The sequence below is a fragment of the Balearica regulorum genome, chromosome 4 (assembly GCF_011004875.1).
Source record: "Balearica regulorum gibbericeps isolate bBalReg1 chromosome 4, bBalReg1.pri, whole genome shotgun sequence".
Taxonomy (NCBI): domain Eukaryota; kingdom Metazoa; phylum Chordata; class Aves; order Gruiformes; family Gruidae; genus Balearica; species Balearica regulorum.
The window spans coordinates 17,335,019-17,349,156 of NC_046187.1; the positions used below are offsets into that span (position 1 = coordinate 17,335,019).

General features: G+C 38.5%; 1 protein-coding gene across 2 annotated transcripts in view; it reads right to left on the minus strand.

Moving 5' to 3' along the window:
- LRBA (LPS responsive beige-like anchor protein) overlaps positions 1-14,138 on the minus strand; it is a 419,285-nt gene that overhangs the window by 314,887 nt on the left and 90,260 nt on the right. For both annotated transcript variants that reach the window (XM_075751281.1, XM_075751280.1), the window contains exons 28-30: positions 13,681-13,788; positions 10,448-10,619; positions 9,362-9,800 (exon numbers count right to left, since the gene is read on the minus strand). In XM_075751281.1, coding sequence (XP_075607396.1) covers positions 9,362-9,800; positions 10,448-10,619; positions 13,681-13,788 — 719 coding nt within the window. The remainder of the gene's footprint in view (positions 1-9,361; positions 9,801-10,447; positions 10,620-13,680; positions 13,789-14,138) is intronic.

Genomic DNA, 14,138 nt, shown 5'->3' on the forward strand with positions numbered 1-14,138 from the left:
TGCACATACAGGTAGTGTCTGTTTAAAACATGTAATTGATTTTAAATTAGTAAACACCAAATTACCTTGAGGCAAAGTCAATCAGAATTCTCTCAAAACATCAAATCAGAATGGCTGTATCCTCTGAATGCATATGAACGCTACTGATCCTACTCTCTGACTCTACTCAGAGCCCCAGGAACTATGAAACAAGTATTTTAAGTCGTAAAGGGCAAGCCAGGCCCATACACATCAATGTGTGTATGGACACTTTACACACAAACGGCGGAACTTCGATTCATTTCATATATTGGAACGGCCCCCTTGCAGATAAAAATACAGAAGTGAACATGCTGGAAGGGTCAAAAAGGAAATTTAGAACAGGAATAATTTTTAGCACTACAACAAGAAGCTCCTCACGGGGCAAGTAACAGTTCTGGAACTGCATGGGAGCAAGGAAGCCTGTGTGCAGATGGAGCTGCTACCTTAACACTGCTCATCTGCAGCTGACAACGAGTGGAGACAAAAGAAATCCCAGCTACAACAGTCTGCCATTTTCTGTGCTCTTTCTGACACAACACTATATATTATCATTCCTTCCTGTAAACTTCTACTGACCTTCGGCGTGCTTAAGTGTAGTTGCACTGAGGGAGTAGTTTCAGCAAGTTGCCAGACACTCTCTATAGCTACCCAAGGAGAGGGGTATTCAAGCGAAGGAATTATACTTTTTTTTTTTTTTCCTCCTGTACTGTGACAGACAGCAGTAAATGACCGCAACAGTTCCTTTTCCCTTTTAAGACATTTTGTATACTTTTTCACCTTCAAATCTGTAGGACTTTGGGAATACAAGTACAGCTCCTACTTTCACCTTCAGTTACTTACTTTCCACGAAGTACATAAAAAAGGAATTATATTCTAACACTTCCATTATAATTTGCAGTATCTAGCAATGGCGTTCACTTTAAGGAAAATACTCTGATTACTAGCAGGAATATGGCACTAATACACAGCTGCAAAGTAGAGATGTTAAGCAAGCTTTTTTAAATTACCCAACATCATACCTTTTGCTTTGATTCAAGGAATAAAAATGAATAAGTACAGGTTTCAGATTTCAAAATAAAGAAGAATGTATGCTGCCTTATAAAGAGTACACATGGGTGTGCACATGTGTATTCCAGACAGTCACCACATGCTTTGACCAAGAGACACTGACTCTCACAAAGTTTTCTGAGAAATTTTGGTTATTTATCATATCCTAGTGGAAAAAAAAAGTTTTAGCTTTTAGCTTGAAAAATTAATTTTAAAATCTACTTCATAAATTCTATGATAATTCCTATATTTAAAGGTTATGTTAGATTTTGGTCCTCTCCGTTATAAGCCTGCTTAAGGATTCAGAGTGTTCATGATGCACCACCAGCCAAAGACTTCTGCTGTGCTCCATAACTATTCAGCAAGATAAAAGGCAACAGTATAGGGGCTGGAGAAATTGCTCCTTCACTTTAAAAAATCTGAACCTTGGAAGAAAACAGAGGCTTTGAACAACTCACCATAAAGCTGTTTCTAGCCTCAGACCAGTTCTGAACAGAATTTATTTTAGATAGTGATCTTCAAGAGTCAACTGAAATGATTCCGATTTTTCCAGTCAAAATAAAATAAACAGTATTTATGGTGAGGAAAGAAGGTTCCTCCTCCTGAAAGCTGTGTCAATCTGAAGCACAAAGCCAAAAGAAGCACTGGACATTGTCCAAAAATTATGATGTAAAGAAACCTCAAACCCTGAATGTACTTTGTCTTCTGGTCAGTTGCCATGACCTTCTGATCTAAAAAAAAAAAAAAATCCTTATAATAGTTCAAGAACAACAAACCAATACATTGAAGTATCTTAACATAATTACTTTATAGCTATAAATTGCTGCATTATTTGTAATGTAACATTTACTGCTATGTATGTCTCTCTTTTCAATGGTGACCAATGTTACAGTTGCAGGATTTCTTTTAGGAGCTTCCATTTCCAGGCCTTCTTCAAGGTATGAAAGTTCTGCTTGGAAATCACATACAGATTGATATTTACCACATACTGGAAAGCAAATTAAGGTATTTGAAGCATAAACATTGGCCATGTTTCTTTATTTATATTCTGAAATCCCTACATTTTGCCTTCTTTGTGTAGTAATATGATATTGTCTCTGAATATTTAGGTAGAAATGCAACTGTGCTCAAACAGAAATAATTGCCATTAACCATCAATGTTCCTTTGTGTTCTTTTAAAAGATTATTTAAATGCTAACCTAAGTAAAATGTATGCAACTGGCAGAAAGAATGTATGAGACAGTGGAAAATCAAGATTAAATATTGTAGTAAATAAATTATTTGGAAAACACAGAGTGTTTAGCACATTATTAAATTAGGTAAATTTGTCAGAGAAGTGTCTTAAAAATTCACATGCTTTCAACTTATCTCAAGTAAGAGGGCACTTGCTTTCAAAAAGTACACAAATAAGTCCTTTTTTGTAGCTACAGTGATAAGCATTTCTTTTAAAAAGTTTAATATCGCTACACGTGAATAAAATGTTCATCAATAAGTGGCGTCATAGTATATTTCCTTAGATCTACATAAATAATATATTTGAAAATCCATCTGTAATCATGCATTAATTTCATCAGAATAACAACGCAGATTAAGCAACCTCACACATGGGTAGAGACATGTCACATGGAAGAAAACCGTCAATACATTTTATTCCTTAACATTCATATTATCACACCATTTCAATTAACTCTATGCTTTTGGGTTACATTTGTATATTGTAACACCTATTATCGTAAGATTCAGATACAAGAAAAATTGCACAAAAAATATTCTTAAGGTGTATTTCAAGCAAGCCTCAAGCACTATGGTAAAAATGATAGTTTAATTGCCTCATTTACATGACCATATTAGATGTTTGCCTTTTTTAATTTAAAATCAAATATTAAAGGTTTAAAGTAGGAATTTATAGCACGTGAACTGATAAACGTAGGTCAGGCATAGTGAGAACTAGCCACCATAAATACATCTTAGCCAGAAGGTCAGTGTGTTATTAGTCCCAATTATGCTGAAGTGTAAGAAGCCTTCGTGTTGCAGACAATTATTCACTGCTGAATGAGCACAGACCACTGAGCTGAACACTGACTTCCATCACAGACAAAGGCTTACACAATAATGATCTATTCTACCAAATTCTATAAGGATTTACTTATTGAAAGCTTTCTTGGTTTCAGATCATTGATTCTTCTGTTTCAACATAAAGATACAAAATATTTATAAATATCTCCTAAATTTTGAGTACATTTTCTTAAATATTTGGTTTTTTGAAGTTGGCAAGTCTGCAATTAATTTTAAATATATTTCAAGTTACAAATTTTCCCTGGGTGCAAGTCAAATATTCCTAATAAAACATGAGCCGGGCCAAACTGATGACCTCACTACAATTTAAAAATACTTACATGAGCTCTAATTCCTCTTGACATACAGGAATTTATAGAGTTTTAATTCTTAGCATTCCATTTTTTAGCACTGAACAGCAACACAGGTGACAGTTTGTCTGTTTCCCTATGGGATAATGGTTTTAACTCAAAACCAGAAGTTAGTCTTGTTCCAGGCTACCAGAACAACGCCCACTGCAGGGCTCCTATGCAATGAGCAAGAGACCAGTAAAGAGGATCAGAGACTTATTTTTACCTCTACTTTGTGAGCCAGGAAAGCAGCCTGCCATGTCAGTGCCATTCTATGGGCTCTGCTGTCTGTAGATAATACCCATTCTCTTATGTCCCCTTTGAAACACCCAAGGAAAAAGGAAGAATAAGAGACTCTCAAAACCATGACAGATTGAGGGGGGAGAGGGGCAGGGAGGGGAATGGAAGAGATGATAGAAAGAATACAATCAATTTTGTAAGAGAACTTTAAAATCAGCTTGGCAGGGAGAAGTCTTCAAATGGTTTGACTCTTCAGCCCCTGCAGAATGCAAATTGCTGGTGTGCCAAAAGAGCTGAGTTTCTCATCACAGCATATGCACCTTGATCTACAGATCTCCCCTTTCTCATATTCTGTCTCTACCTGTACCTGGTAGACTTAATCTTGTCAACAACAAGTTTATTCTTTTTATATTTGAGGCCCAAATAAATGAAGTCTAAAATGTATTCATTCCATATAAAAAAAGGACTTTTGATTAAACTGAAATACCACAACCAACCATTACAAAGGCACATGCACACCGCTGACAAATGCATTGTCGTGGTTTAGCCCCAGCCAGCAGCTGAGCATCACAGGGCTGCTCACTCATGCTTCCCCGCCCAGGTGGGACGGGGAGGAGAATGGGAAGACAAACGCAAAACTCGTGGGTTGGGATAAGGACAGTTTACTGGGACAGCAAAGGAAGAGGAAAATAGCAACGGTACTTATAACAGAATATATAAAGCAGGTGATAAACAATGTTCACCGCCAGAGCCCAATCCCAAGCCCATTTGGGAGCAGTGATCCCTCCTCCTCCTCCTCCAGCCAGCTAGCACCCTTATAGACTGAGCATGACGTCATATGGTATTGCGTATCCCTTTGACTAGTTTGGGTCAGCTGTCCTGGCTGTGCCCCCTCCCAGCTTCTTGTGAAAATTAACTCTATCCTAGCCGAAAACCAGGACATGCATAAATACATGCTGAGCCAAACTAAGCAGCTTCTAGACGATGTTCCAAAATGATAAACAAGCTTATTAACATATCTGTTCTGTAAGTTACAGCTTAGCTGCAGCTTTAAGCTCTATGGTACAAGACCATGATTTAAGGGCCTATATTCCTCTGAACCCTCAGCATCAGCTTCCTATAATGACATGATTATTGAATGTTTCCGCAAACAGTAGTAGAAGCCAGGAGAGACCAAGGCTTTATTTTAAATTGCACAGTAAAAATGGCAAGTGATAGGTTATGGGGTTTATTAGACTAACTGAAGCAAAATGTCATCTTTTTTTTTTTATCCTAAGCTTTGGTTATTTTTATTTCTGTTTTATTTAAATTTGCTTGTATTAGCCCCCCTGCCTTTTTCTACAAGATCACTACTAAATAAGAAAACTGCTGTTTTAGGACACACTGAAATTGGAACATTAATTCATGTCCCTGTGGATCTTGGGAAAAAGCCAATTCAAGTCTTGAACTTTATCATGATAAACCCCTGGCACCCACTAATCACAAGATTGCATCTTTGCATAAGATAAGGGGAAGATTTTTGGCACGAGAATGAACACATACACCTAGTTGTTTGCAAAGGCTTGCAACCTGGCAGCCTTTCAGTAAGGTTTCACTCACATAGCTGTTACTGTATACTCTCCAGCTATGGCTGGGAAGTTGATAATCCTTAAGATATGAGGAGAGTTTTGATTTCTGACACAGCATTCCTGAGATAAATGCAGGATCAGAGAGATGCTTTGAAATTCCCAGAGATACCCCACTGGTAAACTGCTGCATGGGAACAACTTTTAACAAAGTGTCTTTAAAAGGGAAAAAAAAAAAAGTTAACTCACAGAACTTGTGTTTGTCATCAAACAATATATTAAATGTAAACCAGAAACAGAAAATAAGAGAGCATCCCAAACCCCGTTTTTCCAAACTTTCCCAATGTACCTTAGTATTTTTGTTTATCCCAGAGATAAGAGCTATTACAGTTTCTTGTATAAAGGTTTTTCCTTCCCTGGTACAATTCCTTCCCGCTGTTGTCACTAGGTGCCATTTCAGAGGATAAAGTTGTATTTTAAGTAGAGTTGCACTATATAAAGATAGTCACTTTCAAGTAGTTATGAAACTTTCCTGTCTATATAATTTCAAATATAAATATTTCATATACACAGTTGTTATTTTTCACTAACTGATTTATTAGCCAGTTAGCAATGTGCCTTATCAACAATCAATGTATTTACCATAGATGCAAGATTGTGCATGTCACTATCAGATGATAATTGACTAGAGGCAAGACTTCTACATTGTTAAGTACACTTTTGTCTACCTGACATACCCACAAAAGGAAGGAAATGAAAAATTAAGCCACCTAGGAACAACAGAGCCGCTGACATACCAAGGTCACGTGCAATTGCTGAAGGACAAAATATTTTATACTAGTTAATGGCCTTTTCTTCACATATTTAGCCCCACCCACTAAACACAAAAAGTCATAGAAACTAATACCCTCAAGTTATCACTGTGGAGCAGTGCAGATAGCTACACAAACCCTTACAAAACTCCTTGTCCTCTGCTCTTCCATTCACAAGGTGTACGTGGACTGACAGCACTGTGCTTTCACTCCTCTGTATATGTTCCTTCATTAGAATGGTTCCTTTCAGTATCTGATACACTAATTATGTCTCAAGGTTAAGTGAGAGAACAGTGAGAGTTGTCATTACAAATGGCTGGTGCTTCAGAGGTAGGAAAAAGGAGAGAAGAGTCCATTCTGGGACAGTGCAGCACTGGAAAAGTAAAAGGACAAACTAGCAAGTAGTTCAACTTTTCAGCTACTTGCTTTGCAAAACATACTGCAATTTAGGGTTTTTTTTCGTTATTTGAGTGACTTTGCAACTATATAGAAAAAAAGAACAGAGAATTACAAGTGACTGAAGGGCTGCTATCAATAGCCGGTATTTCATTAGTGTACGTGTTATCAAATTAAATCAGTTTCCTCTGATAAGGTTCTGTAGGTGCAATTTACCTATGTCAGAAATCAAGACTGCGAGACTGCAAATGCCCAATTACTTCTGCCTAGTTAACCTGCTTCACACCAATTCAAGTCAGATTCACACAGGCAGCACAAACCTTCAGTTTTAACAATAGCTAAAAAATAATTCCTAAATACAACATGCACTTCTGTACCAGATCTTCAGACAAACGTTATTTTGTGGTTCAAATCTTTACCACTCAGCAATGAACAGTAAGAATTTCCTGAGGAAAAACATTATGCTATTTCACATCAACTGCTCACTGGCCATAAAGAGTAATGATAGGCCTCAATTGGGAAGTGCTAAAAGCAGCAGGGAGAGAGGCATGACAAGTTCTAATTCAGTGCCCCTCTTCTCCCAATTTTCCCGCTCTGCCTCCATCCTCCTACTGCTCCCGAAGAAAGTCTTCCTGCTTAGCATCACAAGCAGAACACAGTATTTACTTTGAGACAAGAGCAAGGGGGCCAAATGCTAGCATACATCATCTGTGTCTAATCTAGCCAGACAACCACCATCTCTTCCCCCATTAGTGATACAGCAATCTGAGCTGAGAAGACATGTTGTGACAGCTGCATCCATACCCCAGGCAGAGCTGCCCTCCTTTCTTGGGTCATCTAAGTTTGCTAGTTTGAGCAAGGCAGCCATAGACTGCAAAGACATCAGAGCCAGAGGAAGTTCAGGAATAAGCAGAGGATCAGATACTGGTATGGTAACAAGGGATTCCCTTGCACGAGACCAACTGCAGGACTTCTGGATATGACTAAGGCTTTTCTGGAGGCAGGAATGCAAGTGTTATGGGATTCTTTCTTTTGGTTTTTTGTTTTCTTTGTTATTTTTGGGAATCCTGGAGAGGTATAAGTCAGCAAGCTTAGTAAAAGACAATGTGGTCTATTACACTTGGGAAAAGATAACGAGCTAATGGGACTGAGATGTAGGTGACACCAAAATTATTATCAGAAAAAAGGGATTACAATCTAAAAGAAAAAGAAACAAAGAAGGAATGCTCCATTTTAAAATCCACTACAGCATTTGAGCATTAAGAAAGGCAGCTATTTATTAAAAAGAAACAAAATTTTAAAAGCTATTATAACAACAAAGCGAATCTAACAGCTATGGGACATATCTACTGAATGAAGCCTGAAAGATTTAAAGTAGGCCGTTAGCACCAGAAGGCAGAAGACAGATGCATTTTCATAACTGAATATTGGAGTATTGTATAGGTAGAAGGACACCTAGATGATTAGAGTTGTGGTCAATGGCTCGATGTCCAGGTGGAGATCAGTGGCAAGTAGCGTTCCTCAGGGGCTGGTATTGGGACTGGCACTGTTTAATATCTTCGTCAGTGACATGGACAGTAGGATAGAGTGCATCCTCAGTTTGCTGACAAAACCAAGCTGTGTGGTGCGGTTGACATGCTGGAGGGAAGGGATGCCATCCAGAGGGACCTGACAAGCTTGAGAGGTGGGCCCATGCAAACTGCGTAAGTTCAACAAGGCCAAGTGCAAGGTCCTGCACATGGGTCAGGGCAATCCTAAGCGCAACTACAGGCTGGGCAGAGAATGCATTGAGAGCAGCCCTGAGGAGACGGACTTGGGGATGTCAGTTGACGAAAAGCTCAACATGAGCTGGCAGTGTGCGCTTGCAGCCCAGAAAGCCAACCGTGTCCTGGGCTGCATCAAAACCAGCGTGGCCAGCAGGCTGAGGGAGGTTGATTCTGCCCCTCTACTCTGCTCCGGTGAGACTCCACCTGGAGTACTGTGTCCAACTCTGGGACCCCCAACATAAGAAGGACATGGTTGAGGAGGGCCACCAAGATGATCAGAGGGCTGGAACACTTCTCCTATGAGGACAGGCTGAGTTGGGGTTGTTCAGCCTGGAGAAGAGAAGGCTCTGGGGAGACCTTCTAGCAGCCTTCCAGTACCTGAAGGGGCCTACAGGAAATCTGGAGAGGGACTGTTTACAAGGGCATGTAGTGATAGGACAATGATTACTTCATTGTTTTTGATCCATTTGTAACTATTATTAAACCGGTATTCTTTTGCGGGCCCACAGGAACAGAAACCAGATACAGCTTTGTGATCAATACACAAGCTAATCTACACATTGTTCCATTAAATTATATAATGTCCATTTTGTTTCCTGAGTCCTTTAAAACTGACTAAATATGCACAGGACAGCAGCACTCATCTGCAAGCACTGCAGTAAGGAACAGGAGAACAGGAAAAACAAAAGAACAGCTTACACCCTTAATCTTTTCATTTACTCTTGCAGTTATTTCTAGGCAATTTATTTGCCCTCTTACCATTGCTTCTGAGCTGTAACATGTATGGAGACAGAGTTAACTCTTATGAAGCCAGCCCCTCTTCAAGACCTTCAATTATAACCCAATCACCAATCATTTTTCATTTCCACAGTCTTTTGTAGCATAACATAGCATCCCACGAATTGCAGAGCATACCTTCATGATGAACCTATGTGATGTTAGTGGACTTTGTAGTCAAAGTTCTACTTGCAAATCAAAGCGTCTTGATCATATTAATTACTAAATGACACTGTACACGAGATCTGGTGAACTGAAATCTGAATCTTTCTGTTCCTTACAGATATTTTAAGCAAACTGAAATAGCCCAAGTATTTTAGAAGTTAGATTACCTGTCAAAGGAATGGAACTGTACAGGCTGCTCAGCAGCTCCATCGCCCAATACGCCAAGGAAGGCTGGTGACAGAAGAGAAGTATCCACTGCAGTCCCATCAACTGGTGTGCTTACCAAGCTTCTCAGGATGTCCTTTACATTGACATTTTTTGCAGCTGGTACAGAAGTTGCAGGCTTACTATCCTCAGTTCCTGTCTCACTTCTGCCCTCCTGAGACTTATTTACTTCTAATGAGAGCGTGCGTAGTACTTCACTGATTGCATCCGGACCTGCACTGACATTCAGAGGTCCTGCTTTAGCAACACTACCAGAACTGTTTCCTTGCCCTGAAGCCGGTTCCTCCCCAAGACCAGAATCCCTTCTTCGTACAGATGCTGTACTTTCTGAATCTTCAGTGGAGGCTGAAGCACTGAGAGCAGCAGATGGGTTTTCCACATCTGTTCATACCAAAACCAGAAAACACATTTTAAGTTGATTATTAACGGAATTGCTTTCACCACATTGCTCCTAAAGAAGTAACACCAACAGGTGACAAGTGAAATAACACAGCTATAAGTATTTCCTCTTGCCAACTTAGAGATTTAATATTATCTATAAGAATTTAATAGGAAACTTAGAACAATTTAGAAAAATTTCCTTCTAAATTCTGAGAAGCCTGAAAAGTCATAACATGCAAAAATTAAGACAAAGAAATAGAAGACATTGACTCAACAGTCAAAGAAAGAAAATTAATTGATTGCCCTAACAAAGAATAGGAGAAAGAAGTCTTATAGTGGAAACACAAAGCTGCCAGTCTATGCATACTTAACCTTATGCAAAATAGTAACGTTTCTGCAACAACCATTCATGAATACTTAGCTACTTCAGTGAGATTAACCACCTCTACACAGCAAAATCAACCTATAGATTAGGTTCGTCTCAGATCAGAAAAAGTTACACACAAATACTAAGGCAAAATGAAGGCTATAATGTTGTTTAAGTGGTTACAATGCACATATTTCTATACAATCTCACAAGGACTTCTACAGAATTTTAAGATGCATAAGCCACGTTATTTCATTTGGCCAAATAATTAAAAGTTCACCTGTAGCAGGAGTTTCATTCTTTTCATTCTCTGATCCTTTCAATGACAGGCTATGGTTTGGTGGTTGTCTTTCATTTTGGGGCTCCAGTATATCTCTGTATTTTGAAACCATGAGGACAGAAATAAAATACACAACAGCCAAAGCCAAAAACTGAGCCTGTTTACTATCCTCCTGCAAAAAAGAGACACACACACAGATTTTTCCATTACAATTTCAGCAGCATGTTTATTTTTCTGTAAAGTATGCCCAGCGCTACCATAAACAGACCAAGAGTAAGCTGAAATGTCAACAATGGAAGAACAATATTCTCTAGTCACAGTTTGTCTCACCTATAAAGCTAGGGAATACAGCAATTGTATTCAAGTGGCACTAATACTTCCATTTTTCATTTATAAATATGACAACTTTGACTAAGGTTGTGTGTTTTGACTACATGCTTCGAATTAGTGCAGGGACCAGGTCTCCTTTATTTATTTACAGGTGTTTCCTCTATAACGTTTCCTCAAATGTGCCAAGATATTAACAGCATTTGCTGTTAACCAGGCAAGTGTACTCAACAAAACTGTAAAAGCATTTATAAACTACTACATGTTAATGAAGGCAGTGGAACAAATTCCAGAACCAGTGTTAAGATTTTATTTCAACATCAGATTGTCTAGATGGATGTACTGTACTATGTACAATTTAAACAAGAATTGACAAATATGCATTTGCATGACAGCTGTAACTTTATGAAGATATTTTAAGAAAATCTTAAAAACAAATCTTAATATGAGATATGCTAGGTACCTCCCCACAGTACTCAGTACTCCTAGTGAAACAGAGGAGAGTACCATGTCCCAGATCTGAATAGACATTGTCATTTAGCCTAAGCCTGTCCCCTTTGGACGTCAAAGTAAGAAAAGTTTTGTACACTTTGGGACCACAGGAACACTGAGTATTTAGATCCTCACTGACCAGTCAGTAAGAGAGAGGGGGTGGGGGGTTTCCATCATTTACATAAGGGCTCAAGTAGCATTCAATTTTTCCCTCTGAGCAGTTCAAGAAAGTTAAAATATAAAGCTCATTTTACTGTGACTGTAGTGCCTACTGAAGCCTCACATTCCATAAAGAGTTCTTTAATAAGCTATACTGGGAGAAGTTTATGAGAAGTTCTCTATTAAGAGCAAGATAACATAGCTGGATCCTTTCTGTTACACTGAAGAAACAACCTATATTCCCCTTGGCTTGACCCAAATCCTTAATTTTCATAGAACAAGACAGAAACAGTAAAGCTAATAACAGATTAGCATCAGGCAAGCACAGTGAGAAATTGATGGAAATCCACGCCAATGGTAAGGATTATAAAGAATTTTCTTGCTAGATGAAGTTTTATTAAGTACTGTTGGAAACTGTCTTGCAAAGTTGTGATCCAGTGAATTATTTCCTTATTTTTTCTGCTATGTGTGTAGAACTGCTTGAAATAAAGTTCATATACTACTGGAAGTACTACTACTAGTGGTTAAGTGGAATCCATCCAAGTTCCTCCTATATGGGTTTAAATCATGCCAATCAGAATTCTATACGCTGAATACAATGCAAGAAACTGCATGCAAATCCAATACAAAATATTTAGTATAAGCAGCTCAAAGGAAAACTATTCCAAAATAGATCTTTGAAAGTCTACTTTTTCTCCACAGTTCAACACAGTAGCCAAAAAGCAGAGTTCAGCTCTGGGGCCCCTCAACATAAGAAGGACATGGAGCTGTTGGAGTGAGTCCAGAGGAGGGCCACCAAGATGATCAGAGGGCTGGAGCACCTCTCCTATGAGGACAGGCTGAGTTGGGGTTGTTCAGCCTGGAGAAGAGAAGGCTCTGGGGAGACCTTCTAGCAGCCTTCCAGTACCTGAAGGGACCTACAGGAAATCTGGAGAGGGACTGTTTACAAGGGCATGTAGTGATAGGACAAGGGGTGACGGCCTTAAGCTGAAGGAAGGTAGATTTGGATTAGATCTAAGGAAGAAATTGTTTACTGTGAAGGTGGTGAGGCACTGGAACAGGTTGCCCAGAGAAAGTGTGGATGCCCCCTCCCTGGAAGTGTTCAAGGCCAGGTTGGATGGGACTTTGGGCAACCTGGTCTCATGGAAGGTGCCCCTGCCCATGGCAGGGGGGGTTGGAACTAGATGATCTTTGAGGTCCCTTCGAACCCAAACCATTCTATGATTGCATGATTTTACATTTATTCATGAAACAGAAAACCTGGTGGATTAGATATGCAAAAAAAGCTGAGGTTGTGTGCAGTGTGGTTTTTGGGGGTTTTGTTGTTGTTTTTGTTGTTTGTTTGTGTTTTTTTTTAAAAAAAACAAGTACACAAAATGTGCTTTATTTTGAAGACTGCATCATTAGGATTATTTTAGTTGCCACCGGTATGGAAGATTCATTTCCTGTTACTCTTTTGCACACACTGATACTGAAGTAGGGGTTGAAAAAAGCATGTTTCAATCATTAATTGCTGTAAAGGTAAAAACCAAAGATCCTTCACTATTCTGGATAGAACAAAAGTCACTGTGTAAATCATTATACTTGCTAAATAGTCCAATTATTGTAAAGTAAGTTCTGGTGTCCAAGCTTGTGGCCACCAATGAGTCATAGCCATTATAGCTGCTGTATTTGCTTACAGAGGTGTTTTTTTTCAAGCAATCAATCTCAATTTCCTCAATATCAGCTATAAAGTTGCTGACACAGGGCAAAGACATTTTTAGTCAATTCCAGACTAAAAAAACATATGCATATTTACAGCACATGCACACAAATTGGTTCCTCTGAGGGGAAGCAAAGGAATTAGAGATGACCTCTAATATCTAATTAGCTAGAAAGATACTAATTTTTCAAAAAGTATACATAAATATCTTTATGATACATAGTATACATAAACAGTTTGTTTATGTACAGCATGTGAAAGTTTATATTTATACTAAACACAACATATTTAAAATACAATAAGCAGAATTCCAGAGAATCAGCTCTTAGGAACATACCAAAGAGCCTGATCAGCAGGTAGCAATTTTCACCTCTTCCTCTTTCCAATCCCAAACACTACAACAGCTGCAGAGTATTATGTGTTCCTATTTATTGTGAGCAGTATTCAGGTTTTGTAAATTCAATTTAGCCAAACTGCATAATACATAGCAAGTGTTCAGCGAACTGATGTATGCAGAAATCTAGCTACAAAGAAAACATTATTTGTAACTTACTATATCTCTGAACACTACTGCTCGAAGTCGATTAATATCCATATCCTGCAGAAGTCTGTCATGGTCTCGTATTGGAGAAATGCCACCAGTCACAATGTCCACTGGACTCTATTGAAAAGAAAAAAAAAAAAGAAGCAATTGCTTCAGATTCTGTTTTTAAAAGCATTCTACCAAGAATCATTAAGTGTGTACAATCACCCACTCACTGTACATCACATTGTCATAACGAGAACACAAAGATCAGATATGCATTTCATTCTTAAAGGAAAAAAAAAAAATCTGGCAAATTCTTGTGACAAATTTATTTTACTGTGGAAGGTTAAATATGTAAGTGTTAAATTCACATCTTGGAAAACTACTTCAGGATTTCCAGCGTTCATGCCCTTCAGCTCTACTAAATTATCAGTGGTGCAGGTATAAATTTAAAACCTTATCCCTCTATATACAGTAATAATTAT